This window comes from Haliotis rubra, unplaced genomic scaffold (assembly GCF_003918875.1).
Source record: "Haliotis rubra isolate DU_JTF1 unplaced genomic scaffold, ASM391887v1 Scf53, whole genome shotgun sequence".
NCBI lineage: Eukaryota > Metazoa > Mollusca > Gastropoda > Lepetellida > Haliotidae > Haliotis > Haliotis rubra.
In genome coordinates, this window is record NW_025767224.1 from 1,453,219 (window position 1) to 1,478,560 (window position 25,342).

A 25,342-nucleotide genomic window follows, 5' to 3' on the forward strand; every position below is an offset into this window, starting at 1 on the left:
GCAACATCACAGCGGGGGACACCAGAAATGGGCTTCACACATTGTACCCATGTGGGGAATCGAACCCGGGTCTTCGGCGTGACGAGCCAACGCTTTAACCACTAGGCTACCCCACCGCCCCGACTGCACATGAAGAGGCATGCTGCTACAAGAAGAGCTTTCTATCGTCAGACTCCCAGAGTCCCAACTCCAGCTTAGTATGATTGGTAAGATCTAGATTGCATCTACTCTAGGCTGAAATCTGGACTGGTCTGGGCTCTTTTGGGATTCTATATACATATAGCTACTTATTTACTTTTGTTGATATAAATCAGATTGGTTTATTTCTAGAAGTTAACATCAACCTTTCTCCTGCCATCACTATTACATACTGTCTAGAATCGTAGTTTGATTAGGGCAGAGACAAATAAGGTCTTTTGGCACTAATTACATCCTCGCATTAATTGCAAGAATATGAGCAATTGTGCTGATTTGACACCTCTGTGACTAAAATCAGATCTATGACTCTTCGTGATATAATGTGTTATTCGATACAGAAATATTCATGAGAGGTCCCTAATGGCCAGTATGGGGGGTGAGCGAGTCACTTAAAGTTTTACATGGCATCAGCATTATTTCAGCCATACAGCCACCAGACAAAGCCTGTACACATACACAAGTCCATTCTAATTACAATATTTAAAGGAGTTTCTTAAAATACCAGTATGGATTATTCAATCTGACCCATTTTGTAATGGAGAAACTACACTTGGTGTGACGCTTTGGTTTGGCGCTTACAACTGTGGGAGAGTGAATGTTTTGTGTCCCAATCAGAAGTTCTACAGCCATATCTTAGTTATGTAAATAGATCTGAGTGAGCATAGTCTTACACAGCTCTTTGCAATATTCCAGCTATATCAGGCCGCACCAGAAATGGACTTCTCACATTGTTTTCATTAGGGCCATCAAAGGTCCTTTGGTTTGGCATCAGGTCAGACCACAAGGTGTGTGTGTGCGTGTGTGTGTGTTAAAGCATTCCTTTGTCACGCTGAAGGCCCAGGTCTGGACTTCTCACATTGTTTTCATTAGGGTCATCAAAGGTCCTTTGGTTTGGCATCAGGTCAGACCACAAGGTGTGTGTGTGTGCGTGTGTGTGCGTCGTCGTCGCAAGGCAAGGCCCATGCGTGGCGTGCGTCCGTGTGTGTGTTAAAGCATTCCTTTGTCACGCTGAAGGCCCAGGTTCGATTCCCCACATGAGTACAGTGAGTGAAGCTGATTTGTGGTGTCCCTCGCAGTGATATTGCTGGAATATTGGTAAAAGTGATCGAACAATACTCACTCACTCATCAAAGGACTAAGTATAGGTACAAGCAGGCATGACACATTCAGGGCAATCAGGTTCTGACATGAACTCATCTGAACGTTTCACAATATATGATTGGTATATTTGATCATACATTGACATACCTGAAATAAAAAACCACTCTTAAACAGATATTATTATATTCATTAAATCACAATAAAATATAATAAAAATAACAAATATATTTTTCTTCCTAACAAGGAAAAGTTAGATAACAGGAAGCGCACAGTAAGCTGCAGGGAGAATTCTAGAAATCGAAATATAATCCTGCTAAAAGTTTGTCTGAGAGCAATATACATACCTATCAACAATGAAATGGTCTGACTCTCCAGGAGGAAGTATAAAGAGCGATTGTCAATATTTAAGCTTATTTACTTGGTTGTTTGGTTGTTCAACAAAAACCTCAGCGTAGCACAAGTACATGAATATATAAATATTATGTAGCCTTCAGTATGTGTATATATCCATTCACCACATCCATTACATTGGTCAACTTTGGCACATGATGCAACATGTTCTAATAAGGCATACTACTATCATACATCTGTATAAAGCTGATATAGCAATTGGTTTATAAACCACAATGATCTGAGCTGGTGATATTACAGCAGCATAACACTGATCCAAGTGAGTGAGTGAGTTTAGTTTTACGTCGCACTCAGCAATATTCCAGCCATATGGTGGCGATCTGTAAATAATCGAGTCTGGATCAGACAATCCAGTGATCAACAGCATGAGCATCGATCTGCGCAATTGGGAACCGATGACATGTGTCAACCCAGTCAGTGAGCCTGACCATCCGATCCCGTTAGTCGCCTCATACGACAAGCATGGGTTACTGAAGATCAATATTCTAACCCGGACCCTCACGGGTACAATGGTCCAAGAGATGATTATTTAACAATGGTCTATATTAGTAATATGACAATTACATCAAACTGGAGTGATTTAGTGACATTACAGCTGTATCACACAGGTCCCAGTTAGTGAGATTTACAGCTGTATCACACAGGTCCACGTTAGTGATATTTACAGCTGTATCACACAGGTCCACGTTAGTGATATTTACAGCTGTATCACACAGGTCCACGTTAGTGATATTTACAGCTGTATCACACGGGTCCACGTTAGTGATGTTTACAGCTTATCACACGGGTCCACGTTAGTGATATTTACAGCTGTATCACACGGGTCCACGTTAGTGATGTTTACAGCTGATCACACGGGTCCACGTCCACGTTAGTGATATTTACAGCTGTATCACACGGGTCCACGTTAGTGATGTTTACAGCTTATCACACGGGTCCACGTTTAGTGATATTTACAGCTGTATCACATGGGTCCACGTTAGTGATATTTACAGCTGTATCACACGGGTCCAAGTTAGTGAGATTTACAGCTGTATCACACGGGTCCAAGTTAGTGATATTACATATATATGACACAGGTCCAGGTTAGTGATATTTACAGCTGTATCACACAGGTCCAATTTTAATAATGCTTTGAACATGTAAAACATTGCTTGACAATTTTCACACTATCATTATCTTCATCAGGTAGCTAGATACTAGTACTATCAGAAGGGTTACCCAGTAAGTTTAAATCCCTACACATTCCGAAAAAGAGGAGCTATCATTCACATATATTTATTCAAGATATTACACATCTACTTACAGAAGTCATCCATATTGTTCTTGAAGATCACAAGTAATACACAACAGAAATGAGTATCTTGAGGCCACTGATCAGCGGTTATAACACACAAATCACTTCTGAAACTACACAATACAAAATTGCTCCCAAAAGGCTGAAGACCAATATATCACATGCAGCTGTTGCAGCTGCTACTATAATACCAAACAGGGAGACAATTAAGAAAATGTGTTCACAGTATAAATGATAGAGTTTTTTAAGGTTCCTTGTTTATTAAATCTGATCCAACCACTCAGGTGAAGCTTCTCAATTCCTCGTACGACCAACTGAAGCATTCAGAGCATGTTTCCATCAACACATGTAAACAGGATATTCTGAATGTAAAGACTGCAAAAGCAGGAAATATGTTTCTCAAAAACGTTCTAGTTGTATCTTTTGATCAACCACATATTTCTTCAGTTTGATTTCACCAACACTAATCATTAGCAAATGTCCCTCACACAACTCTTCAAATATAGGTTATCTTTTTCAATAATTGAATCTGATTCCCTAACAACTTCACAGATACTTTGATTCGATAGGGCATGAAAGTGTGTCTGTATAGGACATAAGTTACATCAGCCCCTTGACAGCATCCTCCACGCCAGACATAAATAAACATCTGATTGTCTAAATCAACTCAGACACACTTCACATCAACCCCACACATATATCTGATCAGACACATCAACTCCTGAAGACGCACCATCACAGTGACCCCACACAAACAAGCACACACATGAAACGACAGCAGTTTGATCAGGGAGGAAAAGCCACATGGGAGATAACTCTGCATGACTAAATGTGTCATGTTGGACAACTGGTACAAAGTATTTGTTGTGTCCCAAATCGCTCGCCTTGTTGGTCAGTGAGATACATGAACTCTTGTCAAAATAATTTGATTCAATGGTGTCCGATATGTGTAAAAGATAGCACCTTTTCAGGATCTGTGACATCAATGTATAGCTTCAAATTGAGCACATAATTTCTTTACAGATTCACCACTGATAACACAAAGAGAACCCCCAATATACCCAAAATGTACCAGAATCTGTACTTACTAAATGAGTATAATCAGAATTTATAATATACGTTATGATTTACCCTATCTGTTACCTGTGCTATTTGTCAAACCTGGTCGTTAAAGATCAGCATTGTTGTCCTCATGAGAGAGGGTTTTTGTTGTTTGGTGGACAAGTCAACCAGTTTTTACAACAAGTATCACTGTATTATGACAATATGAGAAAACAACAGCACCAATTCTGCATTCTTTGGGCTTTTTATCCACAGTGGCATTTTCCTACTTTGAAAATATTGTCCTACATGGAAACTGTTTTTGGCAGAAATTCATTTCTGTACTTCTGACAAAACCTAAAGACATGTAAGAATACATCGATGCTTTTATCACATCCCAGTACATGTTGTTATACAAGTTGATTAGGAACTCGGGACTGCTAAATCACACAACACTCCATGGCCAGATTCCCAGATATGCCAACCCTAATTTAGCCCAATTAGTATTTTTGGCGAAAAACTGATCAGTCCGTTTATTCAGTACTGAAGAGGCCACAGGCCTGATAAAAAATTAGTATTAACTTTTAAATGAAAAATACACTGATAGTCTAAGAGATTGTTAATAACAGTGTACTCACCTAAATCAGTACTAAGTATCCACGCACGGCTTGATACTGAATAAAATGTGGTTGAAATTTATTGTGTATGTTACGTATGCTATTTGATAATTTGATTCAATGTATATTTTTTGTGCTATCATAGTCACGTGTTTTGTGTTATTTTTTCATTACGAATACGATAAAATTGTATGGGTTGGCATCTCTGAATTTCATACTAGACATCCACAATGCTTTCCATGAAGTACCTATCCATATATCAGTTATCAGCCAAGTATCAGTTACCAGCCAAGTATCAGTTATTGAACTAGTATCAGTTATCAGCCAAGTATCAGTTATCAGTGATCTATCATTATCAATGCATAGACCTAATAATGGTGTTCTGATCATATTCTCTCAGCAACATTTAGTTCTACCAGGATAAGTTGGCTGGAACAGAAATACAATTTACACAATTACACAAGCCAATTACTCACTGAACATTCTCAGCAGTTTGTTATTTATACACCTTGTACAGCCTGACTACCCCTGTCAGGGAAGTGTATTGATTGGTACACTGTCCCAGACTGAACTGTATCTCTGCTATAGCTTGTAACACATGAAACATTCTCTGCAATAACACATTTATACACCTGCACAGCCTGACTACCCCTATCAGGGGAGTGTTTTGATTGGTACACTGTCCCAGACTGAATTGTACCTCAGGGTCAGCTATAGCTTGTAACACATGAAACATTCTCTGCAATAACACATTTATACACCTGCACAGCCAGTATGCCACAGCCCTGACCTATCAGAGGCAGACTGTCCTTGAGAGAACCAGCAGACTTGTGGAGGATTTGTGATGCTGAGTTAGATCATCCAGAAGAAGACGAAGGTCCCCAGCGCTGTCCAGTGGCTGGCATAGTCCAAGGCTGACCACTTCCGTAGGGTGTGAGTCATTGTGTCTCCCTGCCAACAAACAAGCAGTGTCTACAGGGTGCCTGAGTCATCAGCATAAAGACCTAAGCAATTTCTAGTCTTTAGATGCTAATGTTAGACAAAGCATGCAATTGGCAACATAGCAAACTCAATGAAGGTCAAAGCTTCCATAAGGCTTTCAACAAATTCTCACCTGGAGGAATCGTATCAAAGACTTACCTTTTCCTCTTCTGGACTACTATCAAACATAAGTCCCAGGTATGCAAGGTGAAAGACAGAGACGAGACCCAGACACACGTTGGTGAGTAGCACTAGAGGGTGGTCCTGAAACAGACAAACATAGACACACACGTTGGTGAGTAGCACTAGAGAGTGGTCCTGTAACAGACACACATAGACACACATTGGTCAGTAGCACTAGAGGGTGGTCCTGTAACAGACACACATAGACACACGTTGATGAGTAGCACTAGAGGGTGGCTCTGTAACAGACACACACTGGTGAGTAGCACTAGAGGGTGGTCCTGTAACAGACACACACAGACCCACGTTGGTGACAAGCCTGGTGGTAAGGCTGATTCGCTAACAGTTTCAGCACAGATCTGAAACTGACAAGACTAGGACAGTTAACCTAAAAACCTTCATTTGAATTTACTGCTGGCAAAAAAAGCCAAAGGCAAAAACAAAAGTTCAAAACTGAAGTCCTAATACACGGACCAAAATACAGTGCACTTTACATGGACCTTCATTTATACATAACTATGTTTATATCATAGAGCATTGTCTGCTCCAGGACATATTGTTTCTGTCCTCAACATTCATCAACTTACTTGTTTGTATGTATGCTCACAGTTTTCTTTGCAGTGTCTTGCCTGAACGCAAGCACTAAATATTCGGGACAATTTATTTCTAAGAACTGAAACAGAGAAAAACACATTATTTCAATTTGCGATAAACATTTGACATACTGTAATGATGTCTCTAATCTATGTTAAAATAGTGAAACAGGAAGAAAGTGAATGAGTGAATATTGCAGCTTCGTTAATGTTCTACCTCTTCCAATCAAGAAGTGCAAGCATCATTATTCAAATCGTCAAAGCAAAGTGAGAGTAATGAATATATCCATAGCTCACCATATTCTGTGTAGGTATAAAATCCTAATGAAAGTAAAACTGCTGCTAACTGGAAGTTCAGGCCCTGCAACAAACAACACATGTGTAACTGACTTTACAGCAACACTCTTCATGATGAATGATCAAACCATTTAAACATAGTTGACTGATGTATCAAGTAAAAACAATGTCTTACAATGCTCCAATAATAATCTGACCACTTATATGGCACTGAAGTCCACGCCACACGGGCATGTTCCAAGCACACAAAATGAAAAACATGAACAATGGTCAGTAAGGAACAGATGGTTCTTTAGGCCAGATTTTGAGGTAGTTAAGGAAGGAGCACATCTAAGGTGAAGAGAGTTCCATAGCACGGTAGGAGAGTGTTTGAATCGGAATTGAAGTGGTGGACCTGGCACCAAATGTCTTCTATTAGTAGGGAGGTACAAAAAGCAGGAATTTATCAGCTGAACAAACATTTTTGGAAGGTTGATACACTGCTTTAATAGTTTGAGGATATGAAGGGGAGATCCTGTGGATCAGTATTTTGGTAAGGTACAACAAAGTCACTTTGAGTCTACATCCAGATATGAAAGAAATAACAGCTTTTACAAACTTGAAAAAAAATATATTGCTGGTTTAAAGGTTAAACATATTTGTGTTGATAACTGTTCCACAGCATGCAGGATTGATACTTCAGGGTGAGTAGGGTGACAAGAAAACATTTGTAACCACTGAGCTACGCCACCACACTTCAAGAACAGACTAGACTCAGTGGAACAATGCAGAGTTATTTCCCTTGTTCTGTGGTAGCTCAAGCTCCTTTCCCTGCAGCTGACACCTTCATTTACCTCCCTGGATCATCACTGACGCCAGTATACAAGTAGCAAATACAACAATCATGTTTTTTTGTTATCCTTCTACTTTGTTGTAGTTCAAAGTGACAGTGCTGTCAAGTGCATATATATAGAGAACATGGACATATTGCTAGAATAGCCGTTATTATGAAGAAACTTCATTCCAATATAGGCTGACTTTACAACCTATTTTCACTACTTCAGCTGAGATGCTCCAACTGATAAATGCGGTTCAGCAGATTAGAGACCAGATGTGGGTCACGGTGTGTGTGTCAATAGCTCTGTCTGCAACATGACATCTTTGACTTGATGCCAGGGCCTAGATTTCCGAAGCTCTCTTAACGCTAAGACAGTCGTAAGTTAATGTTAATGTATGGCACTTACGACTATCTTAGCTCTAAGAGAGCTTCGAAAATCTAGGCCCAGGACCACAACTGTGCTTGGAGTTGAATTATATCGCAAACAACTGAATGAAGTTATATTATATTCTTTGTCAGCTGGAATATTTATTTTATTTTTATGTATCATTGGTAACGAAATGATATGAGGGGAAAGGTTTTTTTTCTGTAAGCCTGCAATCTTGAGCCAGTCTGATTCAACCAACATCATACAAATTAATCATAGCATGAAATGAGTCAGTCAGACACTTTTCCTTAGTGAGCCATGGCACACCCAGAGCCGTACACAACAAATAGATGTCTTGTCTTCCTGACAACTATTGGGTATAACGCATTTGGGGTCAGACATCCAGGGCAAATTTCATGTCATGTCAGTTCTACAAGCTAAGAAATGTAATAATTCCTTCCTACTTATCCACATGGTGTATCTTTCCTACTGTCTAACCTCCTACCTCCCTACTTATCCACATAGTATAACCTCCCTACTTATCCACATAGTATAACCTCCCTACTTATCCACATAGTATAACCTCCCTACTTATCCACATAGTATAACCTCCCTACTTATCCACATAGTATAACCTCCCTACTTATCCACATAGTATAACCTCCCTACTTATCCACTTATCCACATAGTATAACCTCCCTACTTACATGTAAGATGGAGCCCTACTTATCCACATATAACCTCCCTACTGGCATGGTATAACCTCTGCTTATCACATAGTATAACAGGACAGCAATAAAACCTTACCCCACATAGTATAACCTCGCTGATTTAAATACATCTGAAACATAGGAGAACAACAAAAAATTACCCAGGGGCATGTTTTACATCTGAAACATAGGAGAACAACAAAATTACATGTTTACAGCGGGTGTTGGAGGGTGGTGACACATGTAGTCTTACCTTGGGAAGGTGAACTTGTAAAAACTTACCTCTGTTCTCCCAATGGTACAATGGGATACATGGTCATAAGACCATCGAACCTTCTAGCGCCTCACAGGCAGCTTGGGTTGCAGAGCACATTGAGCGAGGTAATATTGTTAGCGCTTTAAACATATACCTATTGTGTTTATGTCAGCACAATGTAAGTACACACATTATTGTTGTACACACTGTTCTACTGCACATATACAAGTTTCTGAACAATTTCAGATTTAAACATCAGCTTCCATGGTTGACTGTATATTATGTTGATCTCAAGGTAGTTTCCTAGATATTTATAACAGACCATATTAACAGAGACCTTATAGACATTTATCACTACTTACTTTCAACTCAGAAAAAAAAGGAGAACAGCTTGTTAGACCAAGAAATATATCATCGCACTTGTCAACATGATCATGTAAAAGACCCCCTCGAAGGCTACTCACATGTTTTCAGCCAGTAATGCATTGGGAGGTTCCAGTTCCGCACTACGTCTACCAGCGATCTGGGCAGCTCCATGCTCAACGGCCGAGCCACAGACTTCTCCCTAGGAAAAGATGTGGGGATGTACATATAACCAAGGAAAGAAGTTTACTCAGAATGAAGGGTCCAGTTTCAGACCCGGACAAATTTGGCTTTAGTTATTCAGTATCTTGGCCAGATTCTACACATAGTCTTATCAAAATCACGAAATCAATATTAACAGCAAGTTTGTTCATAAACAGAATGGTGATTGCAGTGTAGATATTGGATGGTTACAACCGCTCATACGCAGATACTTTAATAAATCTTTTCATGCCATTAACCATGGTGTTGAAGTGATTTGATGCACTTTGTGAGGAACACCTGGAGTATTGTTGAGAAAATCTTGACTGTGTGCCGACGATTTGTTCTGGCGCTACAATCAACCAACAAAGACCAGCTTAGTTCAGGTAGGGAGGAGGGGGACTTTTACAGACAGTTATTTCAGAATCCTCTGGAACATGTAATACTGGAACAGTACTAGTACCCCACTCAGACACAGTTGACGACTCTGAAGTCGACCAGTTCATGTTTCATTCCCTTAATACAGAGTGCCAGTTAACATGATAACAAGAAGTAACATCTCTACAGGTTTTAGGGTACAGATGTCAGATTAATGTGTGATGGAAGGCTGAAGTGATGCCGATGTTTACCGCTTCAGTGAAACCACCAAGTATGGCATTGGTGCTGGCAAACCAAGAACGATGATCAGGAAAAATGTGGGATTCAAACCAACAATCAGCACATCCTGACACAACTAAGGGAGGTACACAAGGCTACCATTACATCAACCAACTTTACAGATCATTGCATCTATTCATGTAGTGGTAGATTGTATATACTGGGACCTAGCTCTCACCATAGAACCTGGTCCTCCACAACAGTCGAACCCAGACCAGACAGCGTCGACGTTGTCTCGGAGATGTAGCTGACGAAGTAGTGGCTGAAGCGGAAGGACTGTGCATCCCGATAGGCTATCATCCACCTGAAACACACACACCCTCTAATGACAACTGAACACATTAGTTTCTTTAAATAATGTAATTGTTTTCCTTCTGATCTACAAACAAGAAACCTTAGATAGCTCATATCTCACTGATTCATGCATATTCAGGACCATATTCCAATATCTCTACAGTGCAATATAATGCTAACAAATCACACTGGGTTTACTGCTGCATGGTGCAACAGAGCGATACTACTACAAGCCAGTATTACAACATGAATATATCATTACATTGCCATTTTACTAACTTACTACATGGCCCTATTATTGTACTGCTATATTTCTGACTGGATATATCACTACATGGCTACATTGTAACGCAGCTACATGGCTACATTGTAACACAGCTACATGGCTACATTGTAACGCAGCTACATGGCTACATTGTAACACAGCTACATGGCTACATTGTAACGCAGCTACATGGCTACATTGTAACAGCTACATGGCTACACTGTAACACAGCTACATGGCTACATTGTAACGCAGCTACATGGCTACATTGTAACACAGCTACATGGCTACACTGTAACGCAGCTACATGGCTACATTGTAACACAGCTACATGGCTACATTGTAACGCAGCTACATGGCTACATTGTAACACAGCTACATGGCTACATTGTAACGCAGCTACATGGCTACTGACTTGTTAGCACTGTCGAGGATGAACCACTGGGTGAAACAGGTTGAGTAGATGAGACAGACAAGGGAGAGCACTGCGCTGGACACCACCTTCCACATCCATGAGAGAGACTGCAGGAAGATACAGGCAGGTCACACAACATGGCTCTCCATTGACACAGACCTAGAAACTACTAGACATGTCAGTATACTGCCATATTCCTAAAATCAAGAAACACTTCGTGATTACAATCCTTGGTACATTATCTCAGAGCAATCTCCAAGGAGAATTGATGAATTTGCATCACAATGCTTTTTCAACTAGCTGTGATGTCATCACTTCTTATGACATCACAATGAAATGCCATCACTAATCTCTCTAAAACTGAAGATGGCCACCTGTAGCATTTACTGTCAAGGTCTTGGTTATGTACAAACTGAAAGAGTTGAAAGAATCTCAACAAAGTCTGTTTTGATATCAGACATATCAACACTAGTTGATAAAAGTTCAAATATTTTAAATCAAAAGACATTTCCAAAGATTCATCAGCACTGACTCAACATGAAAGTCAGACGAGGCGTAGTGGACAAGCAAACCCAGTAAAGTAAACTCTAAACACGTGATGCTTCTGTGTAGCAGATAATAATTGCAATAATTACATAAATAGAACATCTCTGTTTCATGCGTGTCATTTACAATACATCTAGATTGAGGCTGAAAATTGGACACGTCATCATGAGTCATTATGAAATCGAAGCCACTATTTCAATTTCTTCTCACCGAGGGTAATGCTTTAGAACAGATATTAATACAATTATAACATGCTTCAAAACTTTAGTTTAAGTATGCTGCATTGTTGAGAAATATCCTGATGAGGGACTTGATGCATGTGAAGATCAATTCTGTTTTTGAAAAGTGCACCTCTAATAACCGATGCTGAAGATCTGTACTCACTATTGTTTGTGTGCTCTGTTCTAATGTTGTCACATAATCCTGGTAGCTGACCCACGGTCCAAACACCACAGTTCCAACATTCAGACAGTAGCCAAGGAATTCAAATATAGTTGGAAGAGACATAACAGCACCGTTACCAAGGTCAAACGACACCGATATAATCTTCATGGACAGAATCATCTGAGCACCTGGAATGTTGAAGTGCAAATACAATCAGCATTCAAGAACTTAGACAAAGTGTCAATTTGTCACAAAATTGTATTACATGTATTTATTCTATTCAGCATACAAAAGAGTTATTCAATATTTGTTTAAGCTCCAAGTTCTGATGAAGTAAACATACTAACCTCGTATCATATGCCAGGTGGTATTATCTATCAAGAATTCACTGCAAAGAAAATATATGTAGCATATGAGTGAGTGAGTGAGTGAGAGTTTCAAATGCTTTTGGAAATATTCCAGCAATATCACAGCAGGGATCACCAAAAATGGGCTTTACACATTGTACCCAGGTGGGGATCAAACCCGGGTCTTCAGCGTGACGAGCAAACACTTCAACAACTAGGCTACCTCACTGCCCCTGTACCCTGCCACATTACATCTCAAGCCACAAGAAGACTAGTATTGTATGTGAGTGAGCATCATACCCATTTATATTCCCTGCCGAACCCTATCTGCGAAGTTGGATTATTGTTGCTGAGAGATGAGTATCACCATCATTGTCTTTTCTGGTAGAATCACTGCTCTTGTATCAGATTACCTCTGAATGTGTACTGCTACACAATACTCCCATAGGGATACCTTTGTATTGATTTGTACTCCCATAGGGATACCTTTGTATTGATTTGTACTCCCATAGGGACACCTTTGTATTGATTTGTACTCCCATAGGGACACCTTTGTATTGATTTGTACTCCCATAGGACACCTTTGTATTGATTTGTACTTTAGGGACACCTTTGTATTCCCATAGGATTTGTACTCCATAGGGATTGGATTTGTATTCCCATTTGTGTATTCCATTTGATTATTGATTTGTACCCATAGGGACACCTTTGTATTGATTTGTACTCCCATAGGGACACCTTTGTATTGATTTGTACTCCCATAGGACACCTTTGTATTTTGATTTGTACTCCCATAGGACACCTACCTTTGTATTAGGGATTTGTATTGATTCCATAGGACACACCTTTGTATTGATTAGTACTCCCATAGGGACACCTTTGTATTGATTTGTACTCCCATAGGGACACCTTTGTATTGATTTGTACTCCATAGGGACACCTTTGTATTGATTTGTACTCCCATAGGGACACCTTTGTATTGATTTGCAATAGGGACACCTTTGTATAGGGACACCTTTGTATTGATTTGTACTCCCATAGGGACACCTTTGTATTGTATTGTACTCCCATGGGATACCTTCCATAGGGACACCTTTGTATTGATTTGTACTCCCATAGGGACACCTTTGTATTGATTTGTACTCCCATAGGGACACCTTTGTATTGATTTGTACTCCCATAGGGACACCTTTGTATTGATTTGTACTCCCCCTTTGTATTGATTTGTACCTCCCCATAGGGACACCTTTGTATTGATTTGTACACCTTTGGGATTGATTTGTATTGATTTGTATCCCATAGGGACCTTTGTATTGATTTGTACTCCCATAGACCTTTGTATTGATTTGTACTCCCATAGGGACACCTTTGTATTGATTTGTACTCCCATAGGGACACCTTTGTATTGATTTGTACTCCCATAGGGACACCTTTGTATTGATTTGTACTCCCATAGGGACACCTTTGTATTGATTTGTACTCCCATAGGGACACCTTTGTATTGATTTGTACTCCCATAGGGACACCTTTGTATTGATTTGTACTCCCATAGGGACACCTTTGTATTGATTTGTACTCCCATAGGGACACCTTTGTATTGATTTGTACTCCCATAGGACACCTTTGTATTGATTTTTACTCCCATAGGGACACCTTTGTATTGATTTGTACTTCCATAGGGACACCTTTGTATTGATTTGTACTCCCATAGGGATACCTTTGTATTGATTTGGTGAAGTTTAGAATACAATTGGAAATTACAAATTTCCTTGTCTGTTGGTTTCACACATAGTTCTCGTATGGACTGATTCTTGGTTAACTATAGTTTCAACTTGGGAATCAACATGCAACATGACATTAATCAGTAAAGTAACTTCATATCTTATTAATAATCTTCTCCGTAGGCAGCGATCACAGAGCTGTATCTTTAATATAGATGTGAAATCAGGATCAGTGTGTGGGATTCAACTTTATTAACCTTTGAAGGTGAAATTTCAGTAAAGATGTTGATGCCTGTATCAAACAAATGAAAAATGTACCAGCAAATACACTGAAATATCACAATGAAAGAATAATAAAGTTGAACTCCATACATTGATATTGTTTTCATTCATAGATTAATCCACGTACCATACTATGATATATACAACAATCACTATGGAGACAGTGGCGCCACAGAGATGGCGCCAATAGACACTGGTGACTACCAGAGCGATGTAGGCAACAGCGCAGCCAGCAAGGAGGTACAAGAGGGAGATGTTGAAGAAGTTGTGCAGGACGATGATACCAAACATGGCACTGGACAGATGCAGGAACCAAGGGGGAGCACCAAGTTCACCAGAGCCTGGAGATATACACACCAACTGGGAAATAACATGTGTATAGCGATATACTAAATAACATATATACCTGGTCCTAACATGGTCAGGTCATATTGCTTGCAATTCAACACATATTTTATTGAAAAGACCAACAAAACATTGGTCAATGAAACTACCAATACTTTTCTATTAACTCACTGGACACCACACAACATGTCCTGAGGAGATATGTATGTATGCTATAGTACAAAAAAGGGGTTAACACCAGATGCCAATTTCATCTACGAGTGAGTGAGTATGGGTTTACGCCACTTTTAGCAGTATTCCAGCAATATCATGGTGGGGGGACACCAGAAATGGGCTTCACACAGTTTATCCATGTGGGGAATCGAACCCGGGTCTTCGGCATGACGAGCAAACGCTTCAACCACTAGGCTACCCAACCGCCCCATTTCATCTACGAAGAAATGGTACAACACAAGGATTGGGCGCCCCTTCCAGTGTCACTGTAAAGAGGTGGGCAGTACACAGCATAGAATGTCTCAATGTACCCTGGTACCCTGTGAAATTTTTTTCAAAACTCCACTGGACACTTGACCACAATTAATTATTGGTTTCTTTTGCAAATAATCCTTTTCAATTGGTAGCAATTGCATTTTTGTTTCATCATCAAAATACATATATCAAAATATTTCAGTAGTTTGGCCATACTGTACCACAGTAAAGTTGAATGTGGATGTTTACTTGACCGACCAGAGAATTCCACTCGCTCCAGGCGTCGGGCAATGGTATTTTTCAACCCCTGGGTACAATCACTGTTAATGTCAAATGTAAGGTTTAGCCTTACAGTGATGGGTATTACTCTCCTTGATGGGAAGCATTGTAAAAGAATATCAATAAGAAAAATGTGTCATCAATCGTATATCAATATCTTACATAAACTATTGTGATGAAAGTATTAATTTACCATAACAGACTTGTGCCTTAGACAGAACAGAATCTGCCAGTCCCGTGTTTCCTGTTTGAATGCACTACTTTGCATTTATAGCTCCCATAAAATTGTTGAGTCATGCGCTGGGATTGGAACCACATACCCCCTGATCCTAAGTCGGACACCTTGTCCACATGACCAAAGCAAGCTGACATGGTAAGGATGACTCCACACCCTGATACGTCTCTGATATTTATCATTTACCACTGATATTTGTATATTTATTGATCTCTAAGATCTGTATCGACAGCTAGACCTGTTTGACAGATTACTTTGGAGGAGCCACCACATACTGGTAAACAGACAGAAGGGACACAGATAAAGGCTAACTTTGTAATCTAGCATCTTCGGTTACACTTCAGAAATATTTTTAAGGAGGTACTTAGCAAGATATTAGCACCAGCAAATTGAAACTAAAATCTGAAGACATGTCTTCTCAACAAACAAAAACTCCACTTTTAAAAGTAATGACACAACTGCGTGTATCCCACAATCCTGCTGCCAAGATGTATCCCTGTGTGGCTTTTAAAATGAAAACAGACATAGAATTGACAAGCAATCCCAGACAAGTGACCTTGAGTCCACAGAACTCTCTATAAAATCACGTGACCCTCTGCTACTTACCCCTGGCACCCAGAAGGCACACAATTCTGAAAGACAAGCACATGATGAGGAGAGTCAGCAAGTTCTGGACGGCCTGGGTTATGGTTGGGTGGAGGCAGTTCTCGTACAGGTCCATGAAAGGCACACGGGTGTATTCTGGATCAGATCCCATCTCTTGTTTATATGAAGCCAACAGTTCCGCCAACTCAGGGCCATATTCCTCATCTTCTAAGTACCGCATCAAGTCTGCCTCGTCATAATCCTCGTAAAACTCGGGATCAAAGTCCATCTCCATCCTGAGGTCTGGCTGAAAACAGAACAGTTTGAAAATCACTTTCTATTCCAATAGTTCTTTGTTGGAGACCCTTTAAAACTGATAATATTTCTTCATTATTGAAAGGAAAATATAGGCAACTACTTTCGACAATTACCTATGAGGTGACCTTGACAACTGACATAACTTATTCTTCGCACGAGGATCTGAAGCCATCTCAACAAGAGGTCATACAAAGTCAACATTTCTAATCAATGCTGAGTGCCAAGGCTTCTGAATCCTTGGTACAATAGAGTGAAGTACTCAATTGAAGTACTATTTCTGTAGCACTGAAATGACAGCTTACAAATGTAGATAAATATCACCATGCCATATCTTACACACCCTGTTGTTTCTGATCACACTGGTATCGACACCTAATGACCAGCAAGGCAATATTTGTGTTCTGAGTCGAGTTCGCTTTTGTTGGAAGGGAAATATCTGTATCCAGGTGATAACGATACGAAGACACATCACCACAGAAAGCTGACAACTTATTGGCTAAAGAACCCACATATCCTGAAAGTGGATGTTTATCGGAATGAATACCCTGGAGGTTATCAATTCAATTCATTTTATTCTCAAAAAGAACCACCCACGGTGGTACAGGAGAAAAGTTTTCCAAAAATAACAATAATTTGTACTTTACATGATGGCGGTTATGTTGTACAGATAATTGGCGACATTAAGATATTGTGACTGAAAACAATGATGAATGTATAAATCTAGACAGATAAATATAAAATCCGCATCAGAAATTCTGTACTCATGTCGAAGGCACTTATCTATTATACAGATGAATTGTGCAATGTTCTTGATTTCTTTTACATTTCTACTACTCAACAATTTTTTGTACTTTATTATATGAGGGAACTGTATGCATTTATTTGGGATAAATTTGAATCTGCATCGAGGATGGAAGTAAGATTGTGTGTTCAAGGTTCAGGAAGGGTTCTCCTGCAGTGCGCATCTACAAAGGTGATCTAACACAGAGAGGCATCAAGTTGAAATACTACACATCACAATAAATGTGCCAAAACAAGTCATCTGGACAAAGTTCATTCAAGCATAAGTGTTAATGTAGAGGTCATTAGAAAAACAAATGTTTGACCATCAAGGCAAAAATAAGGTATGATCTCAGCGATTGATTTCAACGTATCCAATCATCACCAGTGCAGGTAAAATATTGCTGGTGCAGGGAACTTGTATTGACAGGTTGCACCCAGATCAGACAACATTTTTGACAAGTTTATTGCAGCAGTTTTACTGATATATAAGTTTCTTGTATTGACCAGCGTTACTAAATGGAACACCCACTGTGTACGCAATCTTATGACATTTCATGGAAGTTCTGAGGTCACTGTAAAATCTGTTACTTGTAATGTAAAGTAAATTTTGTAAACTATGGTCAAGCAGAGATAAATAGTCAACCGGATAGAATTTAAGAATTTAAGATTATTGTGCTTGTATACAAAGCTGTTCACGGTATTTGCCAATCGTACATCAACGAACTGATCCAGTGCCATCAACCGTCCCGTTCCCTACGTTCTAGTAGTGCCCAGTTACTAGTTGTGCCGCGTACGAGGACGAAGACATTTGGAGACAGATGTTTTGCAAAAGCAGGTCCTATCTTTGCAACATCATCCCATTGGGCATTAAATGTGCAGAGGAAATCTGTACATTTAAGAGAATGTTAAAAACATTCTTTTTCAAGACATATTACAGTTCCGAGTGACTCACACAAAAACGCCCCTAGCCATAAATTATGAACGGTCCCTTAGTTCTGATGATATTGAAGTCAGCCATGAATATCAATCTCAGTCTGCTCACCAATCATCTGCTGTCAGCGTCTACAAACGGATTGTTGAGAACATGGTGCAGACTCAGTAATTTATTCTCTTGCACCTGGTGCAGGTAGTGAAAAATATATAACGGTATCCTGGCTCTGCATATAAAGTAGAAAGATAGAAGAATAATGTTGTTTATGAGTTAACAAGGATTTATCAAGGAGTGCCCTTAGCAGAGAACTTGGGATTGATACACAAAATATTGTTAAATATGTGGATTTTTAAGTCCTTATTTCCTCAAATCAAGAGTACTTAAAATTGCTAAGATTCCCTGTCATTATAACAGTGGAACACTTGACCGATCCACACACAGCTCACAATGCATTCAACGAACAACTGAATGGCTTCAGTCCATTAATCATGTGCTACATTCCATACACCAAGAGAAAGGTGGTCATGCATTATGATTAATAACCTGGGCAGACGTTCTGTCTGAGCACCCTGGCAGTGTACAGCTCCAGTTGCCTGTGAGGTGCTGGAGGGTTAACAGTCACATAGCTGTCAGCAATCACTATTGCAGCTATTTCCTGGGATGATGTTGTCATCAATATTTATCAATATCTTGCTATCAAAACAATTGAAACAGTTTGATATTCCATTGTATGCGCGTTATAAACATCTTATCAGCTTGGTGAACAGGGACATATTTCCAACAAAGTCCCTTGCCTAAAACACCATACATGGGTTTCTTACAGAAATGAATCCCAACATCATTTGGGAAAAGTCAGACTTATGTTGGAAACATAACATAACAATAATCTAACATTTCTCACCAGCAAAAGCCTGGACAGATGGATACCCTCTATATGACTTGCCAGAAAAGAAAATACCAGTTGAACAAGTCTGAAACCAGTCACACAAACTGGATTGAGAGAAACAAACTGTCATAAAGTAAAATGTCAATCAAACAGATGTTGTGAAGTGACTCACACAGAAAACTTGGATCATGGAGTAAGTGAGTTGGTGAGTGGGTGAGTGAGTAGGTTAGTGGGTGAATGAGTGAGTGGGTAGGTGGATGAATGAGTGAGTGAGTGGGTGGATAAGTGAGTGAGTGAGTGGGTGGTTGGGTGGGTGAGTGAGTGAGTGCAATACATATCACTGAATATAATCACAGGCTAGGTGTATCCACCTGGGTGGGTGAGTGCTTCCAGTTATACCATGGTGTGTTACTGTGGGGAAGCCTTCAGTGATGTTTACTACTTTAGTGAAACCCATGAGCTCTAGTGTGTGGTCACACTCTAACAAACATAATCGGGGGAAATCAAAAACAAAGGTCTTTTGTTCAAAGAACACAACTCCACACAACAAACTACTGCACCTTAGACACCTGTGCCGCCCATCTTGTTTATCACTAAGAGAAGATTGACGCCATCAAAAACTAACAAATATCAGTTAATCTTTCGTGGAGAGACATATAAGTGGGGAACATTCCCATCAGTAAACTCATTAATAAAACCAGGGAGACTCTATAAGGGGGAGTGGTCACTCCTCGGAAAGCTCCTAAGCTATGCCTCGGCTCGTCACGTGACCAGTGCAGCCAATATGGCGGCAGCGTAGTTTTTAAGATTGAGCCCGGTTTATTTTCAACAGCTGATTACATACGCTGAGTGTTGTGACAACTGAAAACCTACATGTAGAAGATAAGTTACCTATTCTGTCACTTCATTTTAAGTCAAATACTTGTTATTAGTGTCAGTATAAGTACAGTAGCTTTGTAGTAAAGTTTCAAGTGGGCATGTTGTAGCTCACTGGCTTCAATTCTCAGTACACAGCGAAGAAAGACTAACTTATATCGCTAAAAACTTCTTTCACATATTCGTTTAATTTTTAGAAGGGAAATATACCTTTTGTTAAAAGGTGTTTGCAAGTAATAGTGATATTTTTATAACTAAAAAAATTTGTTAGGGTGTATTTGAGGTGTGTGAAAAATATGACATATCACCGAATCTGCCATTGAAATACTACAGGGCGTTGTTTGAGTGTTTCTAGTTAGTGTTCAAAACATCTTCACATACACCTTCAATTTTTATGAGGGAATATACCATCAGGTGAAAGGTGTTTGCAAGTAATAGTAATAGTTTTATAATTTAAAAAAAAATTGTTAGTGTGTATTTGAGGTGTGTACAAAATATGACATATCACGATCTGCCATTGAAATACTACAGGGCGTTGTTTGAGTGTTTCTAGTTAGTGTTCAAAAACATCTTTCACATACACCTTTAATTTTTATGAGGGGAATATACCATCAGGTGAAAGGTGTTTGCAAGTAATAGTAATAGTTTTATAATTTAAAAAAAAAAAATGTTAGTGTGTATTTGAGGTGTGTGAAAAATATGACATATCACGATCTGCCATTGAAATACTACAGGGCGTTGTTTGAGTGTTTCTAGTTATTGTTCTAAAACATCTTTCACATACACCTTTAATTTTTATGAGGGGAATATACCATCAGGTGAAAGTTTTTTGCAAGTAATAGTGATAGTTTTATTTATTTTTTTTGTTAGTGTGTATTTGAGGTGTGTGAAAAATATGACATATCACCGATCTGTTCTGATCATGCATTGGTGCTTGTGATGCTTGAGTGTTATAGTTCTAAAACTTCTTTCTTTCTTGTTGATCTTAGTATTTGACAAAACTGGAAAGGTGTTTGCAAGGCTTTGTGATAGTTCTAAACTTTCTGTTCTTGAGGGGTCTGTGACAGTGTCAGTTAACATTCTGTCAATGCCCATGTCATTCCACACATGCAATAAGATATCTGAATTAGTTACTAATGTAAAAAAATGTCTCAAAGTAGATTTTTATAAAAAGGACAGCTGATGTTAACATGTGTTCTACCGATAGTTTTATGTTCTTTAACATGTTTGGGGAGGGATGGCCGTGGTGTATCATTTATTCTTTCATTCATTCACATATGTTCTTTTTCTTTTGTTCTTTTTCTTAATTTCTTTCATTCATTCACATAAAATTCTTGCTCTTAATTCATTCATTCATTCATTGTAAAATTCCGACCTATACAATACACTGGCTGAAGTACTGTTAAACGCAGCCGAAGTTGCGCTGGGACCGAACCAAGTCACTGTGTGCGTTGGAGCATGACGAGGCACACGCTAATTAGTACAAATGGTAAAGAAAGCAAGCGAGTCACCTATCCCTGTTGTAGAGTATCCCTGATAAAACAAATCCTACAATATGGCAGGCAAACGTCAAAAACAGCAATACACATCACTGAACATAATCACAGGCTAGGTGTAAACATGTATATAGTTAAAGCTTTATGTAAACAATATCTTGAAAGGTTGGATATATTCCACATGTCATATCACAAAACACAACATTCTATCCAATATTCAAATCAAACAAACCAGGTATTCAAGATGCCGTTACCGTTCTACCTGTGCTGTTCCCACATCTGTTCCAAGTGAGGGTGGCGTCAAATACTCCCTCGTCTCACAATAAATAATATAGCCACTGGCAGGCAGGACATAGATCTGGGTGTCGAGTTACCCCTTAATCATTAATGCAATGTTTTCTCTTCACTAGATCCATATGCTGCAGGTAAAAAAACCTGATGAATATTTGATCCATTGATGATGAATACTGCTCGTTAGGTATTGAGGACACTGTATAGTGAAATATGTTCATGTCTAGTTGAAATGAACAAAGTTACTGACACGTGACACATTGTTAATCAAATTGTACTCTGTCTTAACTGGTGTTTCTAATAGACTAATATCACAATGTTTTCATTTACCAGAACCTGCTTCAGTTCAATTGATTTTTCAAGGTAATAATGTCTCTGTGATCTTGGAGATAAACAGATATGGGAAAAAACATATCATGGATACAAAATGAGAGTGGCTTGAAAATGTATTTTCTGACTAAAAGTACTAAAATTAAAATGATAAATATATTATTGATGTGTGTTAAGAGAGTGCCCTTTATCTGTTCAGGCTTGCTCTGTGTTGAGTTTTGTGTCATGATGATTGTCGAAACTACAGAAACAGTTGTAACAACATCTTGAACACACTGGAACCAAGTATAGACCACAAATATTATGAATCATTTTTTAAGGACAATTTACTATCATCAATAGCTAAAAATAACCTTTTTGATGATGGAAATGAATTTATTATCAGAGTGGTTGATCACAGATGCAAAATCAGCATCGCTTACACAGAACATGTATGGCTGAATGACTTTATTATGTGTAAACATATCTTCTGTTTTGATGCAGAAACATGAGATGACCCTCTAGTTCAGTGTAGTACATTGTTCAACTCATGCTCAAGATATCTGCACGAAATATTCCTGACATAGACGACAACACTATAAATATGAGTGTTGTTCCTTTTAAATTTAATCTTCAGATTATTGTAAATAGCTGACAAGACAGAACAATCAGTTCCTGCACATTGCATAAAGGTAGAGGTATATCCAACATATCTTTACAGTAATGGAAATAACATTTCTGAGTCCCATGCTGGGATTCGAACCACGGGTCTTCTGATCTGAGGTCGGGCACCTTGTCCACATGATAAAAGAGGTTAACCCTGTCAGTAAGCTGACAAGGTAAGGATTTCATCTATGGGATGACTCCACACCCTGTTACAATAGTAGTGGCTATGTAAAATGGTGACGTCATGATCAATTTGGGGTGGGGGTAGGTTTTAAATATTTCACCTTGTTTTACCTGCTGTGGTGATTCTGTACAAACATCATTAGACCTCTTACATATTAACTTGACTTGAAAAATATTGAATGAAAAACTTTGTTTGATGGAAACCTTGCAGACCTTTACGGAGTACAACCAACCCAAATCTAATCTGAAAGCAAGTGCAATTTCATATTTCACTGTTTCTGAATGACAACACCGATGCTGCAAACAATACAACAACAGCTGTTAAATACTGACATGACATTGACGAACACATTATTGACTAGAAACTGAGAAAACAATATTTCATTCTAACTAGTAAATATCATGATTAATTACTCTTTCTTCAATGGGACCGCCTTTGTGGTGTAGTGGTTAGAGTAGAAGCTAGGCCACTGGTTTGATCCCCAGCCACGACATTAAAATATGGTACTTGTTGGTGCCTGCCTGGCACACAGCATTTATGGGTACAACAAGGACTAGTCGGCTCGGAGTCAGTATAATGTGTCTGAGTGGGCGGAAAGAGTTCCTTACGTAATCCCCGCCTATTTTTGTGATGAGCAAACACTATGGTTTAGTCTATAGTTTAATAGTTTATAGTTAAAAATTAGGTGGGGGGTACGTAAGGAACTCTTACCGAGTGGGCTATTAATGCTGAATTGTAGTCTGTCTCACAGTCCCTGAACCACATTATTTTCCCTACTGCCAAGCCCTCTCTGCAGTGCTAAAGCACTAAATAAAGCAAGTCTAGATTTCCTCAGGTTCTGAATCTCTGGTCTCTCTTGGGCTCCTTTTCAATATAAATGGGCTTGTCTGTTACTATGAAAATTATTTATTCAGAGACTAAGCATTAGCTTAACTGAGGCATGGTATCTCAGTGAGCTAGCACTTTAAGACCAGCTCAAATCTAGTACAAGCAGCCACACATACACACGTATGCACTTCGTCATGTGAGGAAAATATTCTTACGACATTACTCCCCATTTCACCTCACTTCACCTCTTTCTTCAAAGTTGCAAATGCTTGTATGTACCTGACTGACTAGTGATTGTTTACAAAACTTTTCTTTAAAAGTTGTTAAAAAACAAGCTAGATCCACAAAAGCATTGTTTCTGTTTTCAAGATCTGTTAATTGACATCTAAATTAAAAGTTAATCTCACACATATTTGACCCTTTTTAAGCTAAAACTCTGCGAGTAAAACTTGTGCCTCAAATGATATCAAATGAGCAGCTGAGTGATTTAGGAAGTAAGGGAGGTAATTCACCCTTACCCTCTAAATAAAAATATTCAGAAGCATGGGGACTCATTGAAAAGTCTCGTTGGTGTACAACAGTTAATACGTGTTGTACTAATCTCCCCACATTTGTAACAACGTATTTACATGTACTGCCAACAAAACGAATAAAACAAAACTTGTATCGATGACGTGTTGAAATTCAACACTTCAATCACTTACTGTTCACCGCAAGATCCCCGTTCCAAGATAAGTCTACTGGCAGTTACCAGTTGAGGAGTGGGACGACTCTTCTAGAAGCTGTTTGTTGATTAAATGTGTTCATAGGTTGGCGTGCCATTACACTTGCACTCGGTCGTGCTTTGCATCTGCTCGAGTTTACGGAGTTCATATTCGGACATATTTTCAGCCCGGCCCGATTACTTCAAGTAAGCCGCCATGTCGTAGAGGGCGAGTCTATTTTCAGCTGATAGGGGTGATGGTTGCCGGATTTTAACTCCTCCGGTTTCATTCCGAATATATGCGTTACTATGCAGAGGAAAAGTCATTCCAACCATGAGAAACTAATTATCAGTACATTAACTTTCGGCGTGGGTAATAAACCACCAGAGGAAACAGCAACATTGGTTATAAATGAAACGGTCCATGTGTCTGATCAATGGTTTAGATCTTGATAACGGGATGTTGCCAAGCTTGGCGGAATATCTATTGTCGAAGCTGTATTTCTGTGACGCCATGAACACGGAAAACGTTCTCAAGGGAGGCCATTGTGTTATAAATCTGAAATAAGGACAAATTTGAGAAGAAATGTCTTTTTTCGTTTTAACACGCCGGTTTTACAATTTACAATCAAGTTATGAATAATAATATCATACAGCTTCACACTTTTATTGCCATCAAATGTCAGATGTTATTTGGTTACAGTTTTCAGAGATACTTATATTGGCTTTTGTTTCAAGATTGTTATACATGTTTGATCAGGGAGAATAGAAGACTAGATTATCCCTGGTTTGATGAACTGCTAAAACCGTTTCCG

General features: G+C 39.0%; 1 protein-coding gene and 1 long non-coding RNA gene across 2 annotated transcripts; one reads left to right on the top strand and one right to left on the bottom strand.

The window, feature by feature from the left end:
* Window positions 1-2,615: 2,615 nt before the first annotated feature.
* LOC124252949 lies at window positions 2,616-2,939 on the top strand. Its single transcript, XR_006892069.1, has 2 exons — window positions 2,616-2,760; window positions 2,796-2,939. It is a non-coding gene; the product is annotated as an uncharacterized LOC124252949 (long non-coding RNA).
* Window positions 2,940-2,972: 33 nt separating this feature from the next.
* LOC124252948 (protein-serine O-palmitoleoyltransferase porcupine-like) lies at window positions 2,973-24,772 on the bottom strand. Its single transcript, XM_046686637.1, is given in 13 exon segments — window positions 2,973-5,616; window positions 5,806-5,910; window positions 6,417-6,502; window positions 6,720-6,794; window positions 8,670-8,744; window positions 9,334-9,434; window positions 10,269-10,394; window positions 11,065-11,171; window positions 11,995-12,182; window positions 12,342-12,382; window positions 14,472-14,685; window positions 16,278-16,563; window positions 24,529-24,772. Coding segments are annotated over 12 exon segments (1,491 nt in total). The 5' UTR covers window positions 16,552-16,563; window positions 24,529-24,772; the 3' UTR covers window positions 2,973-5,517.
* Between the last annotated feature and the right edge of the window lie 570 nt (window positions 24,773-25,342).